Here is a 21,971-nt window from a genome sequence, read left to right on the forward strand (position 1 = left end):
CATGCACGACTGACTGTTGCCCACTGCTCACTGTACGCTGAACAAGCTCAAGATATTCTTGGTACATTAAACCTTTAACGTTATATATTGTACATAGCGTCACCTGTTTCACAGACTAATCAGTATCACGCACACACTACAAAATCTCTTCTGCAACATGATAGAACTGCCGTCTTTGTCTTTGGCACATCTCCTTAATACCTCCAACATACATCCCCAAACCAATATTACCTCAGATCGTTATCTGTACAGACAACGCAAGGCTCAAGGAGGAACATTTTTCTTCACTTGCCCTTAAAACATTTCCAGAATTTCTTCCACCCTTGCGGGTTCGCGCAGCTTTTTTTATTCGGCCATTACCTGCAGCAGCCATTCGGCGGTCCCTCATCAGGGCATGGATCTTTCTCAAACAGATTCCCTATCTCGCACCCCCGTCATTTGTCACGAGTCACCCCCGTCGCTCCCAGAAGCCCCGTCTCTCCACGCTAACTTCTATATTGTCATGTTTAGGTCGTTATTGATTGAAGCGGCTTTACGCGACTTACAACTAAACACGTTCTGATCATCCTGCTTTATCTCTTTTCCCAGGGTAGCCATCATTCTCTCCCCATGACATTGGATTGCAAGATACGTTGATATGCCCATTTTTCATACTTTAAACAATAACATTCCAGCTACAATATCACTCCGTCATAGCTTATCCGCATAGCTTTGTGTCTCATATGAGCTCGCTACAATAATGCGTAATCTTCCTCCTCGGGTACGGAAATAAATTACGCCGAAGTGTAATATTAACAGTCTATCCTTATCGGGCATTGGTTGCGCGGGATCAGAAAAGAAATTTGTTGTCAGGCTACAAATGAAATTTGCGCCCACGAGAAGCCATTTCCCCGGAAACTTCCTGACACCGCCATTTCTCTTCATTTCTCTCCGTTGTTTTAACTTCGCACACCCTTGACAGTTGTATTGTTAATAAAACTATAGCTATCCCCAGCGGGATGTGCATTCCCGCTATTATCTCCACTTGGCGCATTGTATATCGGAGTTTCGCAGCGCCGCTACAAGTAGGAAACATGTTTTTCTTTATTACGGCATCCTGGCTTAGACTCAAAAAGCGTCATATATCAGCTGAATTTGACACCGAGGATTTAGGTGTCTTTGTTTGCTAATGTTGCTGTAACTTAACTCTCCGTACAGCTTGCATATTAATTAATCCCGGTAATCTTAGCAACTTAGGTGAATTTCTGAAGCGTGGTAGAAGTTATCCTTCTGTGGGTATCATAAAAAAGTCATAATGTTCATGTAAACATGCCCATAATTCAAATTAATGGCCTGATTACTTATAATCTAATTGTTTTATCTTCAAAATTTACTTATGTTTTTTTTTTACTATTGCAAGCAGTATTTTTCCACCGTAGAGAAACAGATGCTATTTTCTATATTTCTTTGATAAAATTGTCATGGTTTCAGTTTACCAGTATATCGGTTCATGAATATGAAAGACATAAAAATCGTGATGTTTTTGTCCACCTGACATTGAGAAGAGGAATGCTTGAAATCTGAACCGTGACAGCAGTTATCCTTCAGTGAGGATTCAAAAGAAAGGTATAATTTAAGTCTTGTTGACTATTTCTTGACTCAATCATCAGATTCTGTGCATTTCGGATAAACATTGTTTTTCTCACAGTCTCAGGACTTACTGTAAATGCATTTAAGTTCGCATGGTTTTTATTATGCGATAGGGGAAAAATGGACTGTATTTTAAGTTCGTGTTTGAAACAATAATAGCGCTACAGTTATAGGTGGGCAATAAGTTTCGTGGTGGTTTTAAGTTCGCGCTGAAATTTCACCAGGAAAACTGCGAACATAAAACCACCTAAACATTTCTGCATTTACAGTATTTACTATAGGAAAATGTGTGTCCTGACTTGAACCTGTTTTTACACCCATCTGTGCCCCCGTCAGAAAGGTTTGTTGGCAAGCTACAACAATGGGTCGACCCATTAGAATAAGATTTTTCGATAAAAGAATGTCTTCCCTTTTCCCCCAGACAATTTGCATACACCCCTTTGTTTTACCAGTCTGTCAAAATGGAACCATTGGTACAAAATTTGGTCCAGTGCCTTATGTGGTATGGTATGCTTCTTCAAACCACAACCACAAAGTTTAGACTAGAGTGTTGGAAGCTGTTAGAAAACTTCTGGAAGTCATCCCAAGCCCCATTTACCTTATCATGGGAAAACCCCTCATAAATCACTCCATCATATTAACGACTGCACCAATCACTCCACCCCGTAACTTGAAGTTCAAAGACACCTCCCTGTCTGATTATTGTGCTATTCCAGCGCCTGGAACTATTGAAACAAGCAAGGTCGGAACGCTGTTGAAATTACCATCTGGTAGGTCGTGGGTTTGCCATCGGCTCGCTACATGGGGTCTGGTTGCTTCCGTTCCCGTTTCACCTCCCAAACATCTTTCCCAGAAAAAAAGTTGATCTTGGCAAGCATTTATGGTCGTATTTCTGTGTCCTTTAAAATTTACTGTCAGCCTGGTACCCATTACTGTGATGAAGTTTAGATTTACAACTTCAAATATGATGTATATGTCTGTTTTAGATAAAACACTGGACTTTTGACTGGCAGACTGTTTTAAAATTGAATATAGAAATGAAAGCTAAGGTTCCATTTTTTCTTCATGATGTTGTTCCTTTATACTCAAATTTTTAAGAATATAAGGCCACACCATTTTAATTTCTTGGTTAACGGAATTTAAAAAAAAATGCTAGATTTCAAAATCAACAGGAAAACAGAATCTCTGAGGAAAGTCTGTACTTCGGTGCACACAATTTCAGGGAGTGAACAGGGTCAGGTGCAAGTTTTCACCCCAGCCTTCTGTTTTCCTGATTTTTTTTTGGCTAAAATTAAAAAAATAAATCCGTTAGGCAAGAAAATAAATTGGTGTAGCCTAAGGACAGAAAGACAGAAGAAAAATAAGATTGTAAACTTTCAAGCCAAAAATGTTATGAAATTAAAAAGTGCTTGTATGATTTGACATGCATTGTTTTTCATAATAGACTTGTTAAACTTGTACTGATTTATGTATTTCCTTCATGTCCTCCATTTGTAGAGTTTTTGTTCAGTTTTCATTCATTCCCCCCACAGTACTCTTTATACATTCATGTAAAAAAAACCTGTGTAAAAAAAGATGTCAAACTGTGTAGGAGTTTGAGGACAGTCAGGTCAGGTTGTTAGCTGGCATATTAAGGATTACGGACTCACAGGTACACTTGAGTGATAACCTGTAAGCCGTCCATTCATATCTGACAAAACTATGAGCTTTTGTTCAGAACGCTGTGACCTTTGGGATGAAGATTCACTCGCCACTGTTGCGTGAGGATGCAACGCCCTGCGAGGGCACACGCCGTACGCTTTCACTTTCCCAGGGATTTTCCCGCGAGATAGAGAAAAATGATCTCATTACTCCAACTTTCATTGAATTTGTTGAGCCAAAGGAGTAATCCCCCCAAATCCTACAAATTTTCCTCTACTTCTGTCAGCTTCAAATTGGAATAATTTGTTTGCGCCAGCAGCGCTCTGTCCCCTGATTTACCGTCTCCCTTTATGTCTGTCATCCACAGGTCTCTGGACGGTTTGTCATCATTCCCGGAGCTGGAGGAACTGATCGTGGACAACAACGAGCTCGACGACGGCGTCGTATTTCCGCGGTTACCAACGCTTCACACGCTAATGATCAACAAAAATAGAATATCCTTTCTCCGTCAAGCAGTAGCAGCCCTGACAGAAGCAATGAGATGTGCAAAGGGGGTAAATTATGGACATCTGTCACAGTCAAGGGCGATTTCCCCCGCTTCGCTCGGGCCGTCGTGAAACATTTCCCTGAGAGGCATTAATTGTGGCCGTCTAATTATTTAATTAATTAGGGAATCTGCAGTCGCGGGAAGATGGATAGCGGAGCAGAGGGGTCCGTCCCGTTTTGGCAGGGCCGTTGATGGATGTTGGAGGGGGAAATAAGCTGGTACAGGTGGTAGCGTGAAGTTGAAGAGATAGGACAGTAACCAGGTCTCGGGAGACGGGCCTAATGCACCTGGCTGAATATTCATGAAGATGTGTGCCGTTGGCAACGCAATTAATCATGTGGAAATGGGGGAATGAATCATTTATTTTTGTGGGTCCCTAACAGGCTCCCCCCGTTATGAAGCTGTCATATTTGTGCTGCCATGAAGCAGACGGATGAGGTTGGCGGGGGAGCATGGGCAGGGCAGGAGGCTAGGCCAGGGGTTTTGTGCCACACTGTTGTGACCAAATTACGTAACACTCTCTCTGCCCAGGAGGATATGTTTTGCTGTAATTTTTGGCAGGATACCTAAAATATCCTTGATTTTTACAAATCTTTGGTTGGGACTAGGTAAAAAGTGATCAAATTTTGGGACATATCTTTTGAATTCTTAGCAGGCATTTACATGTAGAATCATTGACAAGCATCAAGCATCGGAAGACTAGACCAATGAAATTACTTCTTTTTTTAAATCGAGTCTAGCAATCCCAGATGACAAATTGTTAGAGATTGGGGTCAGTGTATAATGTAGGTATTTATAACTTTTTAATACCTCTGCTTTTACCTAAGGTTCCCACAGTTTTGTGCAAACTTACAGATTTGCACTCTCTAGTAAGTGCCTTTTCTAGTTTCTATATGCGTAGCTCAGTGAACCCCTTATCGCTGTTATCAAACTGCTACATGTACATTACTGTGAATATCAGTTTGTTTCATCACGAAGCCACATGGAGAGCCTTGCCGCACCTGCCAGTATGCCAGAGACTTGTAGGAGATCATTTAGCGACACTTGCAGTGAACATGAAGGATGGGGTCTTTGGTGGGGAGAGTTAGCTCTGTGACAGAGCATCTTTTTGTCCTCAGGCATTCATCTTCTTCATGAAAGTGCCTGGCTGCTGACTGTGACTTCTTTTCAGGCAGAACTTATATATATCTGCGATTAGATCACACTTTTTTGACAAAGACAGAAGATGCTGTTTCAGAAAATTAACTAGAAAGTAAAACATTTGACGGCAAATGCAGCATATTCCTTCCTTTTCTTTTTGGAAAGTAGTGGGTCTTTCCATGCAGAACTTATATATATCTGCGATTAGATCACACTTTTTTGACAAAGACAGAAGATGCTGTTTCAGAAAATTAACTAGAAAGTAAAACATTTGACGGCAAGTGCAGCATATTCCTTCCTTTCCTTTTTGGAAAGTAGTGGGTCTTTCCATGCAGAACTTACATATATCTGCGATTAGATCACACTTTGTTTGACAAAGACAGAAGATGCTGTTTCAGAAAATTAACTAGAAAGTAAAACATTTGACAGCAAATGCAGCATATTCCTTCCTTTCCTTTTTGGAAAGTAGTGTCCCAAAGTCACTTGTGGGTCTAGATTTATGTAGCCATTTTTCTGAATTCAGAACTTTTGCAGAAAATGTATATACTGTTTTGACAGTTTTCTACATCAGGTTATGCCCAAAGTACAAATAGGACATTGGTCAGCTAGTGATGGGAGAACGCATGAGCTGGTAATATTTCTCAAAGAATTTTGGCCTCTGTTCTCGATAAGTGTGCTGGGTTCTTTAACGTACAGAGGTTTGACACCCAAGGCTTGTCCATAAACAGGACCAATAACGTCCTTTCCGAAGGCCAATCTGATCACTGAACTGCTGTCCTTTCCAGTAGTGTCCAAGTTAGGGGTCGGGGATTCGACCCCACGACCTCTGGTTTACCACCCTGTGTGAGAAAAGTGGGACCACTAACCGGAGAGACACTACCCTGTTCCAAATGTTCCTTTGACCAATATTGAGATTTCACCATAGATATAAGAATGGCTTGGTAAAAAAAATGAAAAAATAAAAAAATTCAAGATAACTTGAATTAGCCCAAGGCTTCCGAAGAGTGAGAAAAAAACAGGTTCTGGAAATGCATTATAATCCCTTTTGCCTATATATGGACTTAATCATTATGTGAAAAGTGTTGTGTCACTTTGAGTTGATAACTCTTTGTGTTCACACATTTTGGCATCATAGTAAAGTGTTCAATTAAGTCCTGGATTATGTTTAAAGTAATTTTCCTGAGAAAGAATGATCACGGCACCTCGCGGGGGAGAAGTGACAAACCGTTCACTTTCCTGAAAAGATACGTGCGGAGCTTCCAGCGGAAAATGAAATATTTCCCATTGATTTTCCATACCCGCGCCAATTCCCTCGGTACCGACATATTGTACTTCCATAGTCAGATAAATGATGTGCTACTTTTTAACGGATTAGACAGATCTTGGCGAGGTATCCGAATGTCCCCGAGCTAAACCCTCGTACCAAGAAAACAAATATTTTGCACCTCTCCTTTTCAAATTTGTCAAGCTTCCCGGTATTCCCGTGGTACGCGGAGAGTGAAATTATTATGAGTCTTTGACAATGAAAAACGAGGTGTGGCGTACGCGGAAGTGACAAGTTGCCTGGAGTGCTCCCGTTGTTGCGTCGGTTCCTCGGCTAATTGACGATGCCAGAAGCCTGATTGCTAATTTTGTAAGTGTACCTGAGACTTGTGCAGGGTGGATTATCACATGATTGACAGGTGGGATTGGCGGGTAGACAGATGGGCCCTGGTCCGAGAAAACTTCTCACTCGAAGTACGGAAAGATGGGACTGGCGAAAGTTTTCAAACAGACACTAGACATTAGAGAGCAGGTCTCCACCAAGCCAGCTTTAGCCAAATCTCCAAGCAGATACAGGGTCCAGCTCAGTGTTTTAAACATACAGTCAAAACTGCCCAAGAAGACCACTTAGGATACGGATAAAAGTGTTACTTGAAATGGTGATAATGCAAATCGGAATCTAATTTGCATAATCAAGGGGGCATTTTATAAACCCACTCCGTTCAATGGTACGACAGTGAAAAAATGCAACATATGTTGTAACTGAGAGACAAAGGGACATTGATAGATAAAAGTTATGCAAATGAAGACATAATTTGCATAACGAATGAGAAAATACTGTAATTCCATATTGGTAGATAACTGGAATGTAATACTTGTGGCATTTTTAATGAATGTGTTAATTTGAAAAAATTATTGAAGGGACAGACAAAAAGTAGCATGACTAATAAATCACGCTCTTAGCGCTGTGCCCGACTTTTACTGTCCCGTGGGAGGAGGTCGTTAACCCCAGCCAGTTAAAGTTAAAAGTTAAAGTGACCTGGGCGTCCTGAAAAGACACATGGGGGTGGTGCCCATCTCCATTTCTATAGCCCTTGGGCCACACACATTTGTGCAAGTCAGTGAGGGACAGTAAACAGGCTATCCAAAAAGTGGTCGTAATGGCCAGGTGGTCCCAATGTACGGGTGGTCATGGTCACTTTTACAGATTTGACTGTAAGTGCAAAGGAGTTACCATTGGTCAATGAGGAAAGATAACCATTTAGAACTTAATTCTGTAAAAACCTGTTATGTCATTTTCGTATGATTCAATCTTTTTTAGTCATCCTACATGTATATCTGACCCACAAATACATAACATTCACTGCACTGAATAAAATTTTGTATCAAAATTGGTATGCAATCGTGCAAGCAACGGAACACATAGAACAGATGGGTATAGTCTTAATCAGAGACTCTAAAGTAATTTATGTCTAATTAAAGCAGACTCAGGAACTGTTTGGAGGGTCCCAATTGTAATTATAAGACTCCAAGATTCAATGAGGAAATCTGCTATGGAATATTTAACTCACATTGTTGCATGTCATGTAAATGTGTTGAAATTCATGATTATTTTTCTAAATAGACTCTAATGATAAGAGAAAAATTCAACAGGTAGTCTAGATAGGTATTACTTCAAATCTCCTTACAAATAATTCAACGTGTAGTACAATATACTGTTAAGTAAATCTTGACTGAACTTATCAGTAATTCAGCCCCAAATAGCCTAAGGCCACACCAATCTAATTTCTTGGTGAACAGATTTTTTTGGGTAATTTTAGCAAAAAAGAAATCATGAAAACAGAAGGCTGTTGTGAAAACTTGCACCTGACCCTGTTCACACCCTGAAACTGTGAGCACCAAAGTAAAAACATTCCTCTGAGATTCTGTTTTCCTGTTGATTTTCCAATCTAGCATTTTTTTTGAAATTCCATTAACCAAGAAATTAAAATGGTATGGCCTAAGGGCAATCAGAGATGGCAGACTTCACTCCGTTACCCATACTACTTTGCGACCCCTCTAGTCCTACGAACTAGACATACCGGTAGCAGCGCTGAGAATGTATGGTAACGCTGTATTGTAGATGTTGTGAACGGTGGATACGTAACACAAACACACAGACAAAAATCTACCCTTCTTACAATCAATCACTTCCTTTGGCAGAAAAAAATGTTTTAGTCAAGTAAAAGTACACATTCTTGGTGCAAAATCCAGACACAGCCCCTGGCCAGTACTTGTTGGTGTATCTGATTTTTCCTCATAAATGTCAGGAGGATATACCACCCGTGTACCTCACTGCAACCCCAAGGGCATCTCGGGGGGAGACAACTAACCCCTAATCCGTTTATCCGAGTTGTAAAACACTAATGCCTCCATTGTAGCCTCCATGGGTAGTCGTTCGGACTCCCTGTGACCAGTCAGCGGCCCTGCTTTGAGGAAGGTATAATGTGCCAATAAAACATATATTGGCCATCACTGGTGCGTAAAGCTGATGTTGTTTCAACATGTCCTGACTCCTTGGATCTGCCGGTGTGGTTGTAAATACTGGAGGTGGCTACAGACCGCAAGTTCTGACCTCGCACTGACGTTGCCTGCCTACTCGGTCGGTAAAGTCTGGCTATGGTTGTATTGTTAGTGTCGAATGTACGTACTTAGCTCGTTAGCGTGCGATAAGGGGGAATATACTGTATGGTAGTGTCTTGCACCTTTCTTGAAAACTTTAAAGAACAAGGGGTTTGGGAACCATGAGAAGATTTAAAAAGAAGACAACATTTTAATGTGGCAACATTGGTTTGCAAGCAACAGATAATTGTAAAAAAAAAAGGGGATAAAAGATGTTGGCCAGGAGACACTGAACGTTGCTTTTAGATGAAAATGAAGAAAGAAAAAAGAATATTTGTTCTGAATCCAGAGAAAACAGGTCACGGATCTATTGTGTTAAATTCTTGTGATAGAAAAGGTTGTTGTAGGTCCTTGTCAATGGTCCGTCGAGAATCCTACTAAAACTGACAGGTACTTGAACGTGACTTAGCCTGAGTACCAGCCTCTGTAGTGACCGCTGGCTCAAAATCGCTTGCTAACCACATGGGGGTCACTACGGAGGCTGGTACTTAGGCTAAACGTGACTGCGCCTTAAGGTATCATGACTGTTGGCATTTCTATGAAGTTAGAATGTGGGAAAGTATGTTTTCCTTAACCCCAAGCCACATTACAGATCTCGAGGACTTCCTCAATAAGGTGGACACCAGCTGTCCGAACTTGACCTACCTAAGCCTACTGGGTAACGTGGCCTGTCCCAACGAGCTGTCAGCAGAGGACAAGGACGAAGAAGACTACCAGAGATACAGGTCAGTGTACAGGTCATGGGGCAACAACCAGTGTAACAGGCAAGAATGTACCACTATTAAAATATCCCCGGGTAGATATTTTTTGGGCACAGTCTGGCCTGATACACCTGACTGAGACATATGTCACAAGTCATGGTATAACCAAGAAGGTTTAATCAGATTAAGATTAATCAGTGTACATCAGGTCATGGGGCTAGAACCACCAGTGTAACAGGCAAGAATGTACAGTCAAACCTGCCCAAGACGACCACCCGGCGGACCGGGCAAAAACGGTCGCGATGGACAGGTGGTCGCCATGAAGAGGATTCCACTCACATGTTTCCAGGTCGAGGTTTTCAAATACAGTACGTAAATGGACGGAAATTATGTGAATTTAGACAGCATGACCCCCACCAGGTTCAATTCTCATTGACAGAAAGATCCTACAAAAATTTTATTTTCCGTTATCGTTGTAATAATTGTATACCGCTACATCGTGTACAAATTTTCGTCATAATTTTGACTACAAAACAATGGTTGCCTCGATAATCTCGCAGCGCCCTCCCGCATTCACATGTTACACACACGCACATCATCGAAGTTTTAAGGCCTAAGACAAATCCCGAGATAACACCTGCTGGCCCCAGCCTTTTTTGGGGCGCCGACCGCTGGATAAAAGGGTCAAAAAAGTTTTCGATCTGACAACTAAAGATGAAAACGGAACGGTGTGATTTCGTCGCGCCACCAAGCTCTGTGCGACCGCATGGAAAGGTAAGTCAGTGCAGCAGAACGCACAGCGTCCAATAAAAGGTTTGTAAGATTCATCGAAATAAAAAGAAAAAAAGAATATCAATTTTCATCAATAACTAGAGTATTCACAAATGTTCATACACAAAAGCATCGTGTTTCAGAAAGGTCAGCGGTACGTCAAATCCGAGCCGCGCCAAATCCAAGATGGCGTCGGGACCAAGGAACAACATTTTTCGCCGGATGTTTTGCCCGCCGCGAAGTCATTTTTCGGTGGAATTTAGTAAGACACAGTGACTTTTTTGTTGAAAATTCAAAAATAGATAGTAATTTCTGTGAAATCTGACTTTTTGACGCCATGCACTACGTATTCGTTTTGAAAATTGAGTTTAAACCGACCGGAGTTCGCGGTAAACTATAAGATTACGATAGGCACAACAACATCACAAACATTTTGTCTTTTTACAATTTTTATAGGGGGAACGTTTTATCAAAACACTTCATGGAGGAATCTATGCTATAACATTGCTATTCCATATATTTTTGTCCTTATTTTTGTCCTTCAAAGTCTTGAAAACATTTCCGTGAAATCCGACAGCAAAATGATCCGATGTCACCGCACGCTTGAAAATTAGGCGGCCGCCATGGGCAGGAATTGTGCTCTGTGCGGTCCCAATTCGTGGCGGTCGCGGTCGCGTTGGACAGGTGGTCACCTTGGGCAGGCAGCTTAATGCTTGTGCCTATGGGGAAAATTTTGGGGACCGAGAAAAAGCGGTCGCCATGGCCAGGTGGTCGCGTTGAAAAGGTGGTCGCCTAGGCAGGTTTGACTGTACCACTGTTAAAATATCCCCGGGTACATATTTTTTTTGGGCACAGTCTGGCCTGTTACACCTGACTGAGACATATGTCACATGACATAATACTGAAACACAAGATGGGAGTAGAAACAGACTCCTGGCTCCCGGGGATCGAATCCAGGCCCGCCAGTCCAAAGGCCACATGCCATAACCGCTAGGCTAAAAGGTCCGGACCTGTTAGACTGGTCAGTTTGTGACTCTTGAACCCCACTGTTACAATACCTCTGTAATAGACAAGTATAAAATGGGAGAGTTCTCTGTTACATGCATGGCTAGAAGATTTGTTCACTTTCATTTACCTTTCAGGTGAAATTATATTTACTGCAATTAAAATTAGGTGCAGGTTACTCTTTTGCCAACTTCTATGATCACTTATGATATCATAAGCACTTTTGTTGAGACGAACACAACTGCAAAATCTCCCTATTATATTAAACACTATAAATTCACAAATGCATGGAATTGTGTTGTTAAGTGTTTCCGTCTGCATATTCCTTTACAGAATGATATTTTTCTATCTATTGGATAAAAGTTGAGAGCAGTGATCACATTTAATTTATTATAACAATTTGTTGCTTCTCGGAATTTAACAATTTGTTGCTTCTCGGAATAGCCTGTCCTGTTTTTCCCATTTTGAAAAAAAAAAGAAAATTGGGTCACTATTCCCATTCACAAATTTTAACTCCCAATTTTACTGTATGTTCAGTTGTAAAACTCAATAGCCACTAAAATAGATTATAAAGGCTTGCACTGTTGCACATATCTAAAAGTGTGGTCACATATTCTCATAAGTTATAATTTTCATTCATTAAAACTATTTCTCAATATCAATCCATATATTACATGGCAAAAGGTTATTTTCAATATTGTGGTATTGTATGTACCCGGTACTATTTAGATTCTACATGTTATTGGAAGTGAAAGCTGTTGTTGAGCTAACCGAAAGCTGACACGGTGCCCTCATGCCTACCCACTCTACCTCTCCACTGGGAATGCCCAGCTATGTCTTTGTGAGCCGCAAAGTAATATTGTGGTCTCCCGCTCGGTTTTGAAACAAAGCCACTGGTCCTACGAGGACAGTTCGCCACAAAGATGGAACATTCCATAAATTGCCGTGAATGACTTCCCTCGAGTACTGACACCTTTCCGAGGTGTTGTTAAATTGTTTGAAGCACACAGGGAGCACCTTTCTTCCAGTTTACAAAGATTTATAGACCTCTCCCCTCAACGCTAATGTCCATCATAGATTATATCCCAATCCCCTGGTGTACTAAACCTGAGAAACTGCCTTGTTCATTATGTACGGAGCATTAGAACTTTGAAAACGCTGTCATGTCTTAAACAATTTAGCACCCCCATAGCTGTCAGCTTTATACCACTGGTAATAAACGCGGTAAAGGCAAGACGGATGGGATGATAGTTTGAGGAAGGTGGCATCAAGCAAAGTTGCTGTCGTCCAAATTGGGGAGACGTGGAGGGAAGATGTTAATACACTTCTTAGTCTTTGGGGAGTTTGGGTGATTGATGGTGCGATGAGTCAGAGACAGATGTCAAAATGAAAAGCCAAAGTCACAAATTAGAGAGACTTTGACAAACGGTCTTGATGTGCGGGCTCCCTCGACTGGGACCTCCGTGTCAATTATGAATGATGTTTGTACGCGTCACCTCCACAATGCGCCTTCTGGGCACTGATATAGAGTTCGCATTTGGACAGAAAGTCGAGAAGAAATCTTCCCGACTCTTTCCACCAACAAGGTAATAAATCATTGAAACACTCTTTACGACACGGATATCAGCACTTTCTTCTATAAATGTACAAGGTATAAACTTGGGAAGTCAGTTGGACGCCTCCAGCGCAATAAAAAGTGATGGCTTCAATGGTTATTGCAACGTTTGATGACCAGCGAGCTAGATGTGCCATGTTGTTTTATCTAATACTGCCAGAAGTATATTGATTTATCAGAACATTACTTCGGTAAGTTGCATAACTATCTTCTTGTAGGCATCTGGAAAATATCGCGTCACGGATCGTGAGGGTAACCAAGATATATGGTCCCCATATCTACCAAATGGCCGGACCAGAACTTAAATGATGTATTGGTAGTAAGAACTGTACTTTGGGGATGGTTAGGGCAGGATGGATGGACGTTTCCTCGTGTAAAATTGGCTAACCAATACTGATACTGATTTGATGATGTATGTAGATACTCTTAAGACTGTGAGAGAGGATTGTATCTCACTTCGCAAATTTGCTGTGCCACAGCTGGTTGTTTCAACTTAAAGAATAGCGAAACTCCCTCCCTTAGAGTTTTGTAGATGTCGTAAATGTTATGTGCCTTGAAACTCTCACATCCGCTTATAATCAATCGTCTGTTGTTCTCATCTCGTGAGTGTTAGACTTACAGTCAAGTAGTTAGTGTCGGTCTGAAAGCCTGTTCGCCAGCTATTTCAACTTGGAAAATGTGAATTATGGTGCTATGAATGATTCTTGGTTGGAACATTCCGTACGTAGCCCAAAAAATTTGTAAAGGAAACTGAGACACGAGTACCTTATCAATCACGAAAAATTAAAAACAGAAAACTTTGCCAGTGAGTGCCTTTTCCTTTTTGTTGGACCAGCCTGAAGTATTTCCTAAATGTAGGAGGAGAAGAGAAAGGATGGAATCCTTGAGAAGTTACTTCATGAAAAAGCCCATTAAGGAAGACTAATACATCTAGCACAGCTTCACCGTGGAGCTATGTCAGGGACAGTTTGGCGAACAACTAATCATGCCACAGTCATAATAGAGGTAGAGCCGTGGGGTGGTGACAGCTGCTGAAAGAAAGCATCAATTGTTGGGACTCCAGAGGGATTCAAGTTGTGAAACTTTAACAGTGTCTGCCAGAGTTCCAACGTAACCTTTCGTCGCATTGCTGGGGGGGGGAAGGGATGAGAAATACTTTGAACTGCTTCCACCAAGGTACCAACTGTGAGACGAATCCTCTTCAGATAGACTACTATCACTCTAACGCTTCTGTCAGCAGATTGACAGTATTCTCCAAGCAGAGGAGGGGTTCCGGCAGGTTTTTGGCGTGTTTTTAGGCGTTTTTGTTGGGCTTTCTTCTTTGTCTTTTTTTTTCTCCATTAAACCGGACTGGGATCACAAAGGAATTCCTGTTTCCCTCTGTCCATTTACACCTTGTAATAAAGCTGAAATAAATAAATAAATAAAACCCATGGAACAAAAAAAATGACAAAGTAGAAAGCCCGACAAAAATGCCTAAAAGCATGTCAATAACCTGCCAAACCCTCCTCTGCTTGGAGAGTAGATTAACAGACTTTTCAAGTATTGAGTTTCGTCTGGCATTTTCTTTCCCATATATCTGCAGCTTTCAGATATTATCAGGTATTTATGAAGTAAGGGACGAGTTCTATTCCAGGATTTTTGTACACCTTTCCAGACAAAAACCTACATTTGTAGAGCAAGATTCAAATTTTCTATCATTTAAGAATACTGAACTACATGTATAGTCAAAAATAAGCAATTTAAGTTGATATGCTATGTTATATTTATATGTAGTAGCATGACAATAAGAAAAATAGAATATCATACAGCTTGTATTTTGTCAAGTTTAATGCTTTATTAATGTGTCATATTTTGCTTTTAGTTTGCCTTTAGCTTAATTCAGTAATGACACAGTTTCATGTCTGGCTGTAACGACATAGTTGATTCCTAGTGACTCTGTATGTTACACAGAGTACAAATGCCCCCCTAGGCGTACACTTTCTCCCGCAGCTTTTGTTCATCAGTCAAGAAGCAATCTACAATTTGAAACTATCCATGACTTATGGGGCCTTGGCCGTGTGTTTCTCAATGGAGAGATGATTCAACTGTAATTGGCGAGCACGCTGGCATTTAAGATGCTGGCTGGAAGGGAAAATTCATGGTCCTATTGTGTTTCCTTGATTTACAAGAATGGCAAATGATCACAAAACAGTGATTCCTTGAATCTCTATCATTAGGAAGTTTGAATTGATGTCCTCTAAAGTTGGCCGTCTTGACGAAGTAAAAAATGGCCAGCCTCTAATCAATGCTGATTAATGACTTCTGCGGTTTCAAAGTGAGTTGTGCCTGCCAAGGTATAACACTGATGAGTCGCTGATTTGTTTGCGTAATGGCTACCTTTACCTTACAGTGAACCCTTCTTTGACTCAATGCGGCGTCAGGTTTCTGTATGTGTGAGTTGTGACTCAGAATCTACAATTGACTGTCATAGTTTTGCAATTTATAAATTCACGCTGGCTTTAAAGCCTGCGTAGATCGTTCATATATGCTGTAACTGTCTCTATCGAGATTTCCATCCGAGAGCCAGAATAAGATATGGCGTATATCTGTCAAAAATGCTGAGTCTACCGTAGTAAAGCATTCCTCTTGACATGTAAAAAGAGACGACTGTGCACTTATTTGTCGAACAGGCCGTAATGTAATTTGCTGGCCTGAACAATGATCATGAACATGACATGAAAGGGGGATGACAACGTCCTTAAATTTTTCACGACCATGGGTCTCATTACCTGGACGGATTATTTCTGTCGTCATGGGGATGTCAGAACGATTCTGGTGTCTCGTAGATTGTGGTCCTCACAGTAACCACCCTGGAAGCAAGGACCATCCATCAGGGCGTTTCTACCGTAAGTCAGCGCTAATTTACCCTCTTGGTTCTCGAATCAGACACTTCATTTTTGGCAGACTTTAAAAAAAATGCTCAAGTAAAGAGACCACATGTGCCATTCAGGATATGAATAATGTAGTTCTTAGAATAGCCCTTTGTTCTACTTGTCAACATTGTTAACTCCACTATCTGTACAGTATACCGTCTCTATGTATTGTTTCATGTTGCAATTAGCCCTCGGGAAATAAAACATCTATTATGACTTGACCCCAAAACGATCCTATTTTGGCTCTAACATTTAAGATAATCGTTGTTGTTACATTTTTACACTTGTCAGCAGCTTTCCGAACTTGTGAGTTATTTATAAAGCGAGCGGCAATTTTTGTCCCAGGATTTTTGTGCACTTTCCCAGACAAAACCTTAACATTTAGTATAGTCAAAGGATGCAAATGAAAAGTTGAAAAATACTTAATGTTTGAAACATGAAAAGTTGAACATGTTAAAAACGCGAACCAGTCTGCTACGTTAACTTAGGTCTATAACTGGATGCCTGTTTCATTTTGTCTTAAGATTTCGTCTGTTCGCTCCATTATTTTCCTTTAAAAATCCGTGAATCAAGAAATGGAACTAGCGTGGCCTTGGGACAATCCATCAGGGTGTTCCCAGTGTAATGTAACATCAGTCTTCACGCAGTGTCCAGGGACTAATGAGCTTGGCAGATACTCTAAGTTTGCAGTTGAAAGATGTGCAGGCATTTGTCATATTGTCCAATATGATCTTATCCAACGAATGGCGAACTTCGGTTTGCAATATTTCCACGGACACAGAATAAACAGATATGAAATTATATGTTGTGGAATTATGGATAATCTTTTTTGAAATATATTGTATTTTTTTTGACATGGAGAAAATGTTACTGGATTTCCCATTTTCCAAAGGCTGTCAGATGGTTCTTAGTCATCCAAAGTTGTCCATAAATGGTATTGTCATCAAGTACTGTAGGAATATCCTCACTAAATAGTATTAAAGAACGGTTGCAGTCAGATGTGCAAAGACTAGGTGTGACAGGCCGTTCAGTGTAATATAACCAGCTGCTGCCGTGCCGCGTGCCTGCAAAGCTAGTGTGTTAAGCCCAATGGCAGTTAAACCAGCTTTATTGATATAAATATAGATACAGATTTCATTGCTAAACAGAATAGTATCATCTTATATTGTGTCTATAATGTCTATAATGCACGAATGTCTTGTCAAGTTGTCATATAATAAACAATAGAAAATTGTACGACCACATTGTTTTTCTTATGATCATAGTTCAAAAAGGAAAATGATTCAATATTTTGATATTTATTTAAAATAGTTTAAGACTGGTCATTTTGTTTGCTGGTGTATTGTGATCCCAGCCATAACAAGTAATTCCCAACAGTTCCTGTGGACAGTGGACCACTCTATGAATCATTGTTATTAGTTTGGACGTTAGTGGCGTCCATTCTTCGGGATGGACGTGACAGATGGATTCTCTAGTCAGAAACAATGGCAAAACCACCGCTGGATCACCCATAATGCCTTTATCGGCAGCACTGCTGAGCACAACTTTTTCCCCACACAAAGGCCCTTTTTTCTAGACAAAGCCAATCAGCCTAATTGTCCCCGGCAGTGTTTTTGCTGGGCCAAGATTGATGGCATCCCTTGATAAGCCAACTGTCAAAAGCACTTTTTGAAGCAACAAATAACCCATTTGTGGGATTAAAGGCTTTATTCATGGAGACGCACTTTGTGGGGACGTCAGTAATGCCTTTTGAAGAAAGTGGCGTTTTGGAGGAAAGTTGGCTTTTAATCAATACCGGGATTAAAGAAAGTTAGTGTGGATGATAGCTCGGTGGTGTGTCACGGTCACTGGGCACTTAGGGGCTGAAATTGGTATCGACAAATCCGGACGACTATTTCAACACATTTCAAAATGGTTGCACAACGTTGCCTTTAATCAATAAAGTAATAAGATAGATGTGAAATTAATTACCAGGTACATATGGCTATAGTCTGTTAAGTTTTGATGGACTCTCCCTGATACATAGCAACAGAAGCTAGCTGTCTAATGTATACTGTACATATTACCCATCAGGAAAATTGCACATATTACCCATCATTGCTGGACATATCTGGAAAAATGTAGAAAGTACATGCATATTAAATTTTTAAAGACTGAACTTTTCAAAGACAGCTCATCTTTCCAGTTGATTTGTGCTAAAAAAAACTCTCACAGTTTTACTTGCTACACAACTGGTTTTAGACATAGAGCAGAGGTTGTGAAATATGACAGTTTGAAAAGGACAGCCCATCCTTTTGCCTACCATGAGCGATCTTGATGACTTAGGTGTTTTGTGGGAAGCGAGAAGTGTGCCGATTCAGTCTATGTGGCAAGCCTGTGACAACGTCGCTAAGTCCTTTGGACTGCGTCATCAATTTCCCAGATTGATCGTGTTTTTCGTCAAAGCCAATGTCGGAGCCAGTTTTACGACTGCCAGGTCATAGCGGCGGGTCACGGGGGCGGACATGGCTTTTCCATGCGAGTGGCACGGCTTCTAAATCTACCCGGGCACCGTTTTGTATATCGAGGATGGATCACCTCAAAACACATCCAGTACAATTTCAGGGTAGCCCACTGTCCAATCTGACTGGACGGAGACATATTTCCTGAACTCCCACATTTGTACAGTGGCGGCTGATCTATAACCGCGGGAAGATAACTTTGGAGCGTTTTTCTTTCCAGGCTGGAGGGCTGCGTTGTTACCGAGGTAGTAAAATTGGAATGTTATTCACACTAAAATGGATTGATAAACGTCCAACACAGCGAATTTATAGTCAGGGTCTTGGTGAATCAATATCAAATTGTCCCATTTGATGAGAAATGCAGCGTACGGTACAGGTGGACTCAGTTTGTCTTCTTTTGAACTGTTGGAAACAATATTGACACCAGTTGTAAAACTCTTTTGTTTGGACATGCATGTTGTAATTCAACCAGATGCCGCTGTCAAATACATGTGTTGTGAATTCGGACTGTAATATTTCAGGAAAGGTGGTTGTGTAGTTAGATTAGTAGTTAGAGTTTCAAGTAGCGTATTTTCTGTACATGTATTCAAATACATGTGTTGTGAATTCTGACTGCAATATTTCAGGAAAGGTGGTTGTGTAGTTAGATTTGCAAGAGTTTCAAGTAGCGTATTTTCTGTACATGTATTCAAATACAGAAGAAGAACTTTATTGCACGACAATTGTACATGGTACAAAGTATGGCAAGAATTCGCAAACATAACACAAAGTACAAGACTAGTATAGAATAAAACTTAACATCCTAATTACTAATACAATACAATAAGGGCTAGCATACGTTTTCGATATAGTGTTATCAATGATACATGTGTTGTAAATTCTGACTAATATTTCAGGAAAGGTGGTTGTGTAGTTAGATTTGAAAGAGTTTTAAGTAGCGTATTTTCTGTACATGTATTCAATATGGCAGGCAAACAAGCCATCCATCCTTTGGGACCATATATCACTGTAGATTTTCAAGTTCATAAGTAATTTGAGTGTGTGATACAGTATACGGGCTATCAAGGACTACATTATACTTGTACAGCAAAATCAGAAAAAGTTGTCACAAAAACTGTTGCAAACATTCATTAGAAACCCAGCCAGCTTTCTTTCACACCCTCTCATCAGACTTGTTGTCAGATCATTCTCAAGTTACAGATTGAAAGTGTCCCATGACTATAGTCCTTCACCATAACAAGAATTACACGTTAGCTATAACTATAAGCCAAGTAACAACACCTAACTATTTTTGAAGGATGACCCAACCATTCTCCTCTGTTGGAATCAGAATAATCCAATACTGAAACTGTCATTTTATTCGCAACAACTTCCCAAATTGGTACGGTGATAAGGACAGGTGCCAAATCTGCAGCTAACTTTCTTCTCCACGTTCCATCTACCCTGGCTTGCCTGTCCGTTTCAACCGCAAGGTCTATATATCTTACAAGGCAACTTAAGTCTCGCCATTTCTCTAGTGACTTCCTTGGAGACCCGGTCTTCAGCTTGTATATTTTTGATGTAGAAGGGTTTTGGTGGCGGGGATGTCTTGCAAATGTGTGGTGAACTTTTCCTTTTAGCCCCTTCCCTCTCCTACCGAGCTTGTCCCGTCCAACCCGCCGAGCCATAAATCTCGGGATGAACGCAGGATGTGTGAGCTTCCTCCTGGGAAGGAATGTTTCTCTTAAGGGCCATACCGACTTGTAACATTTGCAACTCTGTAATGCCAACGTAAAGATTAAGAACGCGCCACTAAGACGTTCCAACCACAAAGTCTGACGATGTGTTTGTAGACCCAACTAAGTAGGACTGTTCCATTTCAAAAACATAACAGGGGAGGTGAGGGACGCTTTTTTTTGCTTAGCTATTGTTTCTTTACCGTCTTTAATTCTTTTCTCTTGCAAAGAATTCTTTACAAAAAGCCTAGATCTTTTTTTAGATTTAATAACTTTATACCTAAAGTCTATCGAAAAAAAGATAAGTCTGTTCATACATTCTTCAAATATTTCATTAAGAAGCCAAAAGATTGTAAATACAGTCAAACCTGCCCAAGGCGACCACCCGGCGGACCGAGCAAAATCGGTCGCGATGGACAGGTGGTCGCCATGAAGAGGATTCCACTCGCATGTTTCCAGGTCGAGGTTTTCAAATACAGTATGTAAATGGATGGAAAAGTATGTGAATTTAGACAGCATGACCCCCACCAGGTTTAATTCTCATTGACAGAAAGATCCTACAAAAATTACATTTTCCGTTATCGTTGTTATAATTGTATACCGCTACATCGTGTACAAATTTTCGTCATAATTTTGCGTACAAAACAATGGTTGCCACGATGATCTCGCAGCGCCTTCACGCACTCACACGTTACATTAATAGTACACACACACACGCACATCATTGAAGTTTTAAGGCCTAAGACAAATCCCTAGAAAACACCTGCTGGTCCCAGCCTTTTTTGGGGCGCCGACCGCTGGATAAAAGGGTCAAAAAGTTTTCGATCTGACAACTAAAGCTGAAAACGCAACGGTGTGATTTCGTCGCGCCGCGCCGCCAAGCTCTGTGCGACCGCATGGAAAGGTACATGTATGAGTCAGTGCAGCAGAACGCACAGCGTCCAATAAAGGTTTGTGAGATTCATGGAAATAAAAAGAAAATAAGAATATTAATTTTCATCAATAACTAGAGTATTCGTAAATGTTCATACACAAAAGCATCGTGTTTTAGAAAGGTCAGCGGTACGCCAAATCCGGGCCACGCCAAATCCAAGATGGCGTCGGGACCAAGGAACAACATTTCTCGCCCGATGTTTTGCCCGCCGCGAAGTCATTTTTCGGCGGAATTTAGTAAGATACAGACACATTTTTGTTGAAAATACAAGAAATAGATAATAATTTCTGTGAAATCTGACTTGCACTACGTATTCGTTTTGAAAATTGAGTTTAAACCGAACTGAGTTTTTCGGTAAACTATAAGATAACGATACTACAACTGGCACAAGAACATCACAAACATTTGTCTTAACAATTTGTTTATGAAGGGGGAGCGTTTTATCAAAACACTTCATGGAGGAATCGATGCTATAACATTGCTATTCCATATATTTTGTCCTTATTTTTGTCCTTCAAAGTCTTGAAAACATTTCCGTGAAATCCGACAACAAAATGATCCGATGTCACCACACGCTTTGAAAATAATGAGGCGGCCGCCATGTGCAGGGATTGTGCTCTGTGCGGTCCCAATTCGTGGTGGTCGCGGTCGCGTTGGACGGGTGGTCGCCTTGGGCAGGCAGCTTAATGCTTGTGCCTATGGGGAAAATTTTCGGGACCGAGAAAAAGCGGTCGCCATGGCCAGGTGGTCGCGTTGAAAAAGTGGTCGCCTAGGCAGGTTTGACTGTATGATGGTAGATGATGGTAGTTTTTTCTAAACAAGCAATGATACAGATTCATGACAACTGAAAAAAAACCCTACTTTTTCGAATGTTTGTAAAAAAGAAGTACATTGCAAAGGTCCCATAGCATTTACATGCGTATAAATGCTGCT

At 40.8% G+C, this 21,971-nt stretch overlaps 1 protein-coding gene across 1 annotated transcript in view; it reads left to right on the forward strand.

The window, feature by feature from the left end:
• LOC136448168 (leucine-rich melanocyte differentiation-associated protein-like) overlaps nt 1–21,971 on the forward strand; it is a 71,992-nt gene that overhangs the window by 37,626 nt on the left and 12,395 nt on the right. The window contains exons 4-5 of the mRNA XM_066447345.1: nt 3,638–3,769; nt 9,472–9,606. Of these exons, the coding sequence (XP_066303442.1) occupies nt 3,638–3,769; nt 9,472–9,606 (267 nt within the window). The remainder of the gene's footprint in view (nt 1–3,637; nt 3,770–9,471; nt 9,607–21,971) is intronic.

The sequence above is a fragment of the Branchiostoma lanceolatum genome, chromosome 14 (genome assembly GCF_035083965.1).
Source record: "Branchiostoma lanceolatum isolate klBraLanc5 chromosome 14, klBraLanc5.hap2, whole genome shotgun sequence".
Lineage (NCBI taxonomy): Eukaryota > Metazoa > Chordata > Leptocardii > Amphioxiformes > Branchiostomatidae > Branchiostoma > Branchiostoma lanceolatum.